At 33.3% G+C, this 10,183-nt stretch overlaps 1 protein-coding gene across 1 annotated transcript; it reads right to left on the bottom strand.

The window, feature by feature from the left end:
• Window positions 1-1,972: 1,972 nt before the first annotated feature.
• LOC115998419 (transcription repressor KAN1-like) lies at window positions 1,973-6,600 on the bottom strand. The gene is made up of 6 exons (XM_031237995.1): window positions 5,452-6,600; window positions 5,161-5,237; window positions 4,695-4,743; window positions 4,452-4,617; window positions 2,642-2,738; window positions 1,973-2,509 (listed from the first exon to the last, which is right to left on the bottom strand). The coding sequence occupies exons 1-6, from the start codon at window positions 6,242-6,244 to the stop codon at window positions 2,399-2,401; spliced, it is 1,293 nt and encodes a 430-aa protein (XP_031093855.1). The 5' UTR covers window positions 6,245-6,600; the 3' UTR covers window positions 1,973-2,398.
• Window positions 6,601-10,183: the final 3,583 nt, after the last annotated feature.

The following is a 10,183-nucleotide window of genomic DNA, read 5'->3' as shown; positions in this document are numbered from 1 at the left end:
TGTTCTGTAGGGACCCCGGTCCACGGCATAACAAGTTAACAACCGCTCTTTTGAAGATTGGGCTTATTTTATCAAGCCTCCAGCCCAACGTTTTACGTGTTGGGCTTTTTTAGTTTTTTTTTCTTATTGTGCTTACATTATGAAGCCCAATTATCGGATTTTATAACTGGTCAAATTAAAATAGTTGACCAATTCAAATTTGGGTTGTTATGCCGTGGTGGGTCTACATTCACATACACTATACTCTACATTCACAATTTGTAAACTCCACATTCACACATTATAGGATTATATGTTTAGTAATTATATTACCACTGTTATACATTCACACATTCAAAACTTTATATTCACAGGTCTTATACTCCACATTTACAACTTGAGAACTCCACATTCACACATTATAGGGCTATAAGTTACTAGAACTTCTTAACTCTATTACAGATTCACACATGCATAACTCTACATTCACGATTTCTATACTCCATATTCACAATTTGAAACCTCCACATTCACACATTTCTGGGCAACTCTACATTCACACAATCATAAATCTACATTCACTATTTCTATACTCTACATTCACACATCTTTGGACAACTCTATATTTAGCAATATGTTTACTAATTTAAAAAAGAAAAAAAAAAGACAAAAACGACGTAGTTTTGGACCTAGGTCCACCTTGCAAGGTGGACCTGAGTCCACAACATAATTTGCCTTCAAATTTTCAAGTTACTTGTTCTTCAACTTACATGTTTCTTAAGTCATTCAAAATTTGCCAAAGATCTTGTGGTCTAATAGCACCCGGTTGCACCCCCACATAGGAGAGGTAGGTTTGAGTCTCAATGGGATATTACATTGTAACCAATTACAACTGCTCCCTGGGTGTGCTTTGGCAACAGGCCAGGTTGTCAATAAAGTTAGCTAGTCGAGGTTTTCCCCCTCCTTTTGATCCCAAAAAAAAAACATATTTATTGTTCCGAGATCAACTTGGAGAAAATTGTTGCCAACTAGGTAGTTCATGTGACTAGGGATGAAAATTTCAATTCGTCTCGAGTATTTTCACCTATATTGCATGAATTGGTTTATTTTGATCAATAGTGAGTAATGGGTCAAGATGAGTTAAAATTTTAAAAAAATAAAATAAAAAATAAACTAGCATGGATCAAGTTGGATGCGGGCCGGGTTTATACAGAAAACTTGCATAGAGTCTAACTTGACCAACGATGTTATTACTTGTGTGTGTGTCTGTGTTGAGTTAAGGTTTAGAGGACCAAGTACAACATCTTGTTATCGAAATGTGGCGCTTGTTGTTACACAAGTATAAGAAAATAAAGTTGCATCTCTACTATTAGTTATATCTTTTGTAATAAATGTTTGGTCTGGCAATTGATATTAGAGTAGGTCATGTATGTTAGGAGGGGTTGTTAGGCGGAGGTTTGGAGTAGTATTCTTTTTATTTACGATTCTGACACTATTAGTTTGCTCAAAATCTTGAACATTAGAGTGGCCTTAGGTAACCTTCTTGTAATCTTTGTAATACTCATAACAAGGTGCATGTAAACATGTGTCATTAGAGTGCACACAAATACTTATCCAAATACCACCATACCGACTAGCTAATCTAGTGCTTGACATCAACCAAATTTTAGGGATTTAAATCTTTTCCTAAATTGTTAATTAATGCCATTAACATTGTTTATATTTCTGTATAAGAAGATTTTCTTTCTTATCATATCCTTGATAGAAACCATTTGTTAATTACTTTAATTATTCTTTGATTTACGTGAAAGCTCGGAGTGGCCATCCAAAAATTTATTTTGAGTAAAGCTCTCCTCAGCTCCTTGTGATCCTTGTCGGTAAATAACCACAAGGATTAGAGATAAACTGGTCATTCTAAAGTGGACTATGAGTGAAGCTAGCCCTCTGCATTGTAACTCTAACTAGCAAAAGATCAGAAGGGGATAACCAAAAGTAAAATTCAAGTAAAGCTCTCGATCGGTCTTTAATTTAACGTACCCTAGTTGACGAAGAACCACACGTAAACCAACCCATAGTTGAATGGTTCAAAAACTAGGTGAGGTTGATGAATTGTGTAACCCTAACAAAAAGATCCTGGTCAAGAATGTAACATGCTTGAACTTTGAGGTTACTATGATGTAAAGTGAACTTGTGTTTTTCAGCCCTGAAAAACCTCAGAAACATCAACAGATAATCATCATGTTCATGTCTGCTAACTGGAGTGAGATTTAGCTAGCTAGAAATGCATGCAGCTGGCCATTGCTTCTGTAAACCAACTTAACATTATCTGATGATCTCCTTCTATACTCATCCCAATAATTAATCCCCAGAAAACCCCCCCAAAAAAACAAAACAAAAGCTGCTCAATCCAATGATGTTTCTAGTGATGATCCTTAGGAATCCAGTCTGGTCTGCCTAGTGTGAATTCCAAGCTGGGATTTGTTTGTTCCCACCCTATACACCTCTTTGGCGTTTCATCAGATTCCCATTCCTGCACACATGCACCATCATAGATATATATACATATGTATGAATATAGTATGTGATAAGTTGATAGCTTGCAATGTTGCAGACATCATGAAACATTAGACACAACTAACCATGTTTGAAAACAATACTATACCTGGATGTGTTGGTGTTCCGATCTTTGTTGCATTGGAAAGGAAGATGATCTCATCCCATTTGTTTCATTTGAACTAGTCTCCAACAATCCTTCTCCACTGCTCAATGTCAACAAAAACATATTATCAATCTCCAGTTTAAATTAATAATGAGACTATATATACCGAAACTTAAAATATTCTTTGATGCCATTGTAAGCTCAAGAGAGTGTTGAAAAGGATCAGAAATTTAACATTCAGTTACAAAAGTAATGCTCCGACCATTACTTGGTCACCCAGCCCCTTCGCCAAATGAGTGTCACGAGGTAATTTTATTTTATTATACTTACATATCAGTTAATGTCACATTTTTATAATGATAGAATGTTAAACTCAGCTCTCTCGGCGCTCTGTGTGGTTGCCCATCATCAGGATAGAAAAAATTGTGTGATGACTGATGATAATAAAAGTAGTTGCTAAAGGTAGAGGGAAAGAATGAAGGCATTATTAGTTAATATTATAATATATATGGTATGTCTAATCAAAGTATAGACAGGCACACGAACATGCATGGGCATAATACAATGGAATAGAATGCACACTGCTCATCTTTTTTGAATTTTGACAAGAGAATAAAAACAACAAAATTTCACACCTCCCTAAATTGTTCAATTCACGAAAACCTAGATAAATAGTTACTACAAGTCAAAAGAAATGAAAACAAGTTTTAAATCTCTATAATAAGACAACATAGATATATTTACTATCCCCAGTATAATACATGGTTCGAATCTTACAAAGAACAAAATATGAAAAAATATATAAGTATTTTGAGTGTACTAAAAGAAAATATTTTAAGACTGATTTTTATGTCAGTTGAAACACATACAACAATTTACTTCCTCCTCGAATTTTTAAGGTAGAAGCAATAAATTAAAGGACACTTATGGATGCATTTACTAACTAGTTTTTTTTTTTAAATGAAAAATACAAGAAAAAATACATTTACTTGTAAAAAAAACATGAAAAATACCTGAAGAAAAAGAAGATCCTTTACTTGTACATTGAAAAAGAATGGAAAATGAAAATTTGAAGAAATAGAAAACAGATAATTAAAGTAAATCAACCTAAGCTCAAATTAAATACCTAAGACTCTAATTGTCATCATGTAAGATTATTATTTGGATCAATGTTGGCTTGGTTATACCTTAAACTATTATATCATTGCTGGCTGAAAAATTCCTTATTTCTGACTAATATTTTCAATCACCTCAAGAATATACAAAAATTTAAAATATTTTTCAATTTTTTTAACACAATTAATGGTCGCCATTTTTGGTAGGAAAGTTTGGAGGAAGCTAAGAGAATATACTTTTAAATAATGTTTGAATATATAAGCATTCTTTTAATTTGACATTGTATACAATAACAGACACACAACTACTTGAAAAATCAAACAAGTACACTGAGATCATAAGATTTAGTCTGGCATTATTAAAAGAGGGGAAAAGAAGAAGTTGAAGCAGAAGAAAAAAGCAAAAGCTGCTGCTGCTTCTGCAAGCTTAGTAAGTAAAACCCTTTTCATCACTCCATCATTACTTCACAAAAGTTTTTTGTTTCTTTGCATATATATCATGTTATGGAAACTTCTATAATGTCTTGGCCCAATAGGCCAATACTACCTTCATCAAATATAAGATTATGTTTAATTAGCAAAGCTATGTTTGTAAAATAACTTATTTTGAAATGTTACAGTAAATAGCGTTTTCAAAATAAGTTAGCCCCAGTATATTGAGTACCTTTCGGTATAATGTTGGTAATAAATTAAATTACCTGGAAGAGTTGCCCCAAACAGCGGTGGGAGAGAGGAATTCGGGTTCGGGTTGCAAGGCAGAAGCCCTTTGGTCCATGAATTGGTGAATGCTGGAGCGATCCCCGCCCCCGGGGCCGGCGCTACCGAGCGACGACTGATCTTCGTCCCCTGACCCGTCAGATTGGCCTTCAACCCGCCCGAAAAATTTAATAAATAATGTATCAATAGAAGAAATTAAACAGAAATACAAAATATGAAATTACCTGAGGATGCCGCAGGTTTACTGCTTGTGGTTTTGACGGTTCGATACATCTGCATTGGCAAATAGCAAAGCAATTTGAGAAAAATAAGATTGTTTTTTTTTGTTCAAGGAAAAAAAATTTGTTTGGTTTCATCAGAAATCACGAGGTCAATGTTGGATAAAAAGTTCAGTGAAACAGGAAGATAGGTTAGTTGTTGTATTATTGAGAAATGATGACTGAGTTTTGTCTGAATTGAATATGAACACTGTTCTAAACACACTTTCTCTCTCCTCTCTCTCTCTCTTCTTTTCTTCTGCGTCAGATCAGAAGGTCAGACTTCATTTCTACTGTGTACATTCATTCACTCATTCACTGTCGGCTACTGTTCCGGAGAGAGAGAGAGAGATAGAGAGAAAAGATCCATAGTTTGAAACAGTGTTTCTTGGGTTCTTCTTTAACTTTTCTTGAATTTCATTTGGTGTTTTACCTGTAAATGGCTCTTAACATGAGCTAAAGTGAGATCTTTGACATCCATTAGCTCCAGTACTGATTTCGGTGTCGCTCCTGCAAAGTTTTAATGATCAGCATAGACTTTTAGTTGAGATGAACCTATAATTTAATTTTGTATTATAGATTTGAATCTCAGTGTTACTAGGAGTTTAGCTGTCCCCATACATGATGGAGCATATTTAGGGGGAAGTATTGGATATGGAAACTAGATAAATATGTAAATTGTAAATTTGTTGTATTATTCTTTGTCTTAATTTAAATGGTTTACTTTCATGGCCGCCGAGGAGTTCGACGGCGTGGACGAAGCGGGAGTGGAGGGTGGAGGTCCAGCGCATTCTGGGGGCTCTCATGCTGCGTTTGGCCGGAAGTTTGGGGTAAAATCGTGATCTCATGGTTAGGCCGCCGTGGGACGGCGGAGCGTCGCTGAGGTGGTGGTGATGGGAAGCTCCTGAAACGCCGTACTGGTGGTGGTGCTGCGGGACCTGATACGGCGAGGATAGACCGTTGAACCGCCCCGCCGCCGCTAAACTAGTACCGTACGCCGCCGCCGCGGAAGCCGTATCGGTGTTGTTCAAGATCGACAAATGATCCAATCCGCCGCCGCTAAAATATGGCGAGGAGTGGAAACAGATTTTCGGATCCGCGTATCTAGGATGACGATCCGACCCCAAAAACGGAAATCCACGGCTCTGATACACCGGAATTCCCTTGATAGGCGGCGACAACCCCCCTATGTCGCCGGAAACCCCATCATTTCCGCCCTGAAAACCAAGAAAATGTTGTCCTTGTCCTTGTTTTGTGCCCCTCACGAACTGTCTGTCCTCCCAAACTTCATTCCTCTGACCTGCTGAGCTGTCCATGCTGACAAACCGCCTTTCCTGGTCATTAGTCCGGGTCGGACGGGCCAAGGAGAGGTCAGTGTACATCTGCGCCACCGCCGACTTGGCGTTGCCGGCCGACAGATCATTCCCGGCGGCGACGGGAAGGCTAATATGCAGGGAGAGATCCGGGTTGGAAGGAGAAGAAGAAGAGGGTTCAATGAAAACCCCTTCCAAGGGCATCTTTCTTTTTAAAGTAAAAATTGCAGCTTTCAAGAAACACAAAAACTCTCACTACAAAACACTCAAAATTCGACAATTATTGCAGCTGGGAAACTGCAGCACAATCATTAAAAACAACAAAAAAGTTCAAGAAACCCAACGAACACAACACAGATGGCAATTCAACACTACGTACGACCAAACTCATACGATGATGATGATGAACAAGCTAAGAGAGTTAATTGTTTTGCAGAAAATGAAGATTATTGAGGTTCAGAATTAAAGGGGAAGAAGAGTGTAGTGGAAGAGAAGGAAAAGAAAATGGAATAAAAGGGAAAATGGAGAAAGAAATGCAGAAGGGAATGGAGGGGAGAAAGGGATTTGGGGTATTGTGTTACGAGAGAGAGAGTATATCTACGAAAATGACAGTACATGTATGTCTACAAGTAATATCCGTTGAAGAGTCACACTACAATAAGTTATGGGGCATAGTTTTGTGTACGTGAAAAATTATCTGAATATTCCTAGCAAATAAGAGAGAGAAAGAAAAATGTATAGTATTCAATGGAGAGCTAATAATAATAATAATAATAATAATAATTAGAGTTACATGGTGATTTTAATTTTGTCCTACAATTATATAGAATTATTGGTGTAAGCATAGTCAATCCTTTAATTTTTTTTAAGATGATAGTTTTGTTTTGTTGGCAACAGAGACCGTTGAAGTCAGTCGCATTTGCATTGCATGTGAGGAACCAATTAATCAATATATAGCAACTAGTAGCATTACAAACTACAACTTTCAACACTATAGAGTACAACTAAACAAAACTATTGAGTGCATCTATTGAAAAGCGTTGTTGCACTTTTGTAAATAATTAAAAATTTAACGATAAACCGTGCAAAAAAAAAAACCTAAATTTTAATTTAAACCTAAATCATAAATACTAAATTCTAAGCAATAAAAAGTGAACCCTTAAACCAAACGTAAAACCAAAAAAGCTGTCATAAATTCTAAAATTTAAACCTAAACTGCAATTTTTAATACTATAGAGTGCACATTTTTACAATATAATGTGGATTTCATGATAATCATGAGAAGTGCATTATATGGTGTTAAAAGTTACACGGTAAAGTTGACAACCATTACAAAAATGTCATCCCACTTTTTTTTTTAATGAATTCATTAGAACTGTACGGTTTTTCCATATGAAAGACTTATATTAGCTGTTAATTTTCTCGAAGGCTTGTTTGATTTGATTGGTGTCTCATGGTATAGATTTGTTTATCATTTTGTTTTTGGATATATATATAAATAATGTATTTTGTCTATGTGTTTATACAAAATAACTATTTCAGTTTGTCAATTGGTAATATAAGTATTATTACTGTACCTTTAATTTATTACGAGGTGACATTTTTCATCTCTTTTCGTGAGCGGATAGATTTTATTCCTCTTGACTTATATTAAAAAATATAATATTAATTATGAATAAAATGTTCGTTACTTATAATGAAAACTGTAATACTTTTTATTTTTTTAATTAAAAAAATGTAATACTTTGGATCAAAAAGTAAAAGTATATTTAAACACTTTATTCCCATATAAGTAATATAAACATTTTATTCTTGATTAATATTATATTTTTTAGTATAAGTATTACATTTTTAAATTGATATGACCCGTCTCACGGGCAAGCAATTGTTATGCCGTGGACCCAGGTCCACCTTGCAAGGTGGACCTGGGTCTACATTCACATACACGATACTCTACATTCACACTTTGTAAACTCCACATTCACACATTATAGGATTATATGATACTCTACATTCACACTTTGTAAACTCCACATTCACACATTACAAAATTATATGTTTAGTAACTATATTACCACTGTTATGCATTCACACATTCAAAACTCTATATTCACAGGTCATATATTCCATATTCACAACTTGAGAACTCCACATTCACACATTACAGGGCTACAAGTTGCTAAAACTTCTTAACTCTATTACAGATTCACACATGCATAACTCTACATTCACGATTTCTATACTCTACATTCACAATTTGAAACCTCCACATTCACACATTTCTGGGCAACTCTACATTCACACAATCATAAATGTACATTCACGATTCCTATACTCTACATTCACACTTTGAAACCTCTACATTCACACATTTTTGGACAACTCTATATCCAGCAATATGTTTACTAATTAAAAAAAAAAAAAAAAAAAGAGGAGACAAAAACGACATAGTTTTGGACCCAGGTCCACAGCATAATTTGCCACGGGCAAGGATCCTGATACGGGCTCACACAAGTTTTTTCCATATTGAACTTCAATAGTATAATTAGTATTTTCTTCAAAATGGATACACAAACTAATGAAATTAGAAATTAACCCTATTTACTATCTTCTTTTTTTTTTTAAATACTATTGACTTTGTTACATGTAGTATCTGTCCATATACTATCTAGCTCATATGAAATTTCAGTACTAATAATACCGAATAAAAAAAAAACCGCAACTGTATTGTACATTACAATATATTATGACATAACATAATAAATAAATAAATAATGTTTTCGAAAATGAAAAAGAAAAAAATGGTTTTTAAAAAAAAAATCGATTAATTTCCTTTCAGTCAATAATGTAATAGTTATTAGTACAAATTAAAACATATCAATAAATTTTTTTAAAAAAATTGTTAAATTTTATTTTATTTAAAATTTCAAAAAAAGTAATGTATTTATATTTATAATATAATAATTATAATTATTTTTTATTTTCATTATTTATTTTATAGATAATAAGTTATATATTTATACTTATTAAAGTTTACTTTAAAACTTTGTTTAAAAAATAAAACAAGACTATATATAGAGCCATAGAGGAGTATATGGATGGTACATTGTATATTGAGTTTTCAATCAATTGTAAAATAAAAAACTAGTATTGAGTGGCCCAAACCATTAGGCTTACTTGCTCGAATCATTGGGTTTATCGACTTTGGAATAGTGAGCTAATTTTTTTATCAGATTTATTTTTACTCTTAATATTTTTTTTTATGTCAACACAAATACATAAACAATAATTTTAAGCTAAGATTGACAACCCTAAACGTGGATATTTATGATTATACTATAAAATATGATTATTCTTGACAGTAATTCGCATGACATGAAAATTTATTTCAATTAATTTATAGAATTACCCCAATTAAATTGGTCAAATTGTTGGCTTGGTAACTATAATGTTTCAAGTTTATCGGGATTTACACAATATACACACCATTGAGTAGTGGTTGTGCATATTTCAATATTATGGTAAATTTTTATATCGCATTATACTTGACATTATTATGTAGGTATATTTGATTGTACTAGGTACTATCAATAATCTATATATTAGCAGTACTTATAATACCTAGTAAAGTCACGTCGGACATACTTCCATGAATACAACTCGATATTAATTTCAGTCGATGCTTTAGAGAAAAACCTAATATTATATAACAATAAATTCCACGAGACCTTCTCACATTAAACGGATATTAAATATTTTAATACTTTTTTATGAGCCAACATGTACTAAAAATTTACTTAAAAGTATTACTTATTCATTAAAGCGTACACATTTAATACTTTTCATTGAAAATATAATATCTATTAACCAATAGAAAATTTTTATATTTTAGGTGACTCTCCTATGAGACCGTCTCATGTATCCATATTAGTGCGACAGGTCAGGTCTATATAGAAATGTAATACTAATCAGAGAGAAATTGATTATTGTCACTTATAAAAAGACTAATCAGATAGAAATTGATTATTGTTACTTATAAAAAGAATACATGTAATACTTTTGAGAAAAAATGTAATACTTTTAAGAAAAAATGTAATACTTTTAAATCAATATGTAATATTTAAAAATTGAAGAGTTACTTAT

The sequence above is a fragment of the Ipomoea triloba genome, chromosome 12, assembly GCF_003576645.1.
Source record: "Ipomoea triloba cultivar NCNSP0323 chromosome 12, ASM357664v1".
Taxonomy (NCBI): Eukaryota; Viridiplantae; Streptophyta; class Magnoliopsida; order Solanales; family Convolvulaceae; genus Ipomoea; species Ipomoea triloba.
The sequence above is the reverse complement of the archived record's forward strand: the minus strand, read 5'-3'. Positions and strand labels throughout refer to the sequence as shown.

What these genes read in the sequence shown, in the direction of transcription:
- LOC115998419 (XM_031237995.1), bottom strand. Translation starts at nt 6,244, where the DNA reads ATGCCCTTGGAAGGGGTTTTCATTGAACCCTCTTCTTCTTCTCCTTCC. An exon ending in ACTCCTCGGCGGCCATGAAA is followed by an intron (nt 5,238 to 5,451) that starts GTAAACCATTTA and finishes AAAACTTTGCAG; the next exon opens with GAGCGACACCGAAATCAGTA. An exon ending in TAAACCTGCGGCATCCTCAG is followed by an intron (nt 4,618 to 4,694) that starts GTAATTTCATAT and finishes GGCGGGTTGAAG; the next exon opens with GCCAATCTGACGGGTCAGGG.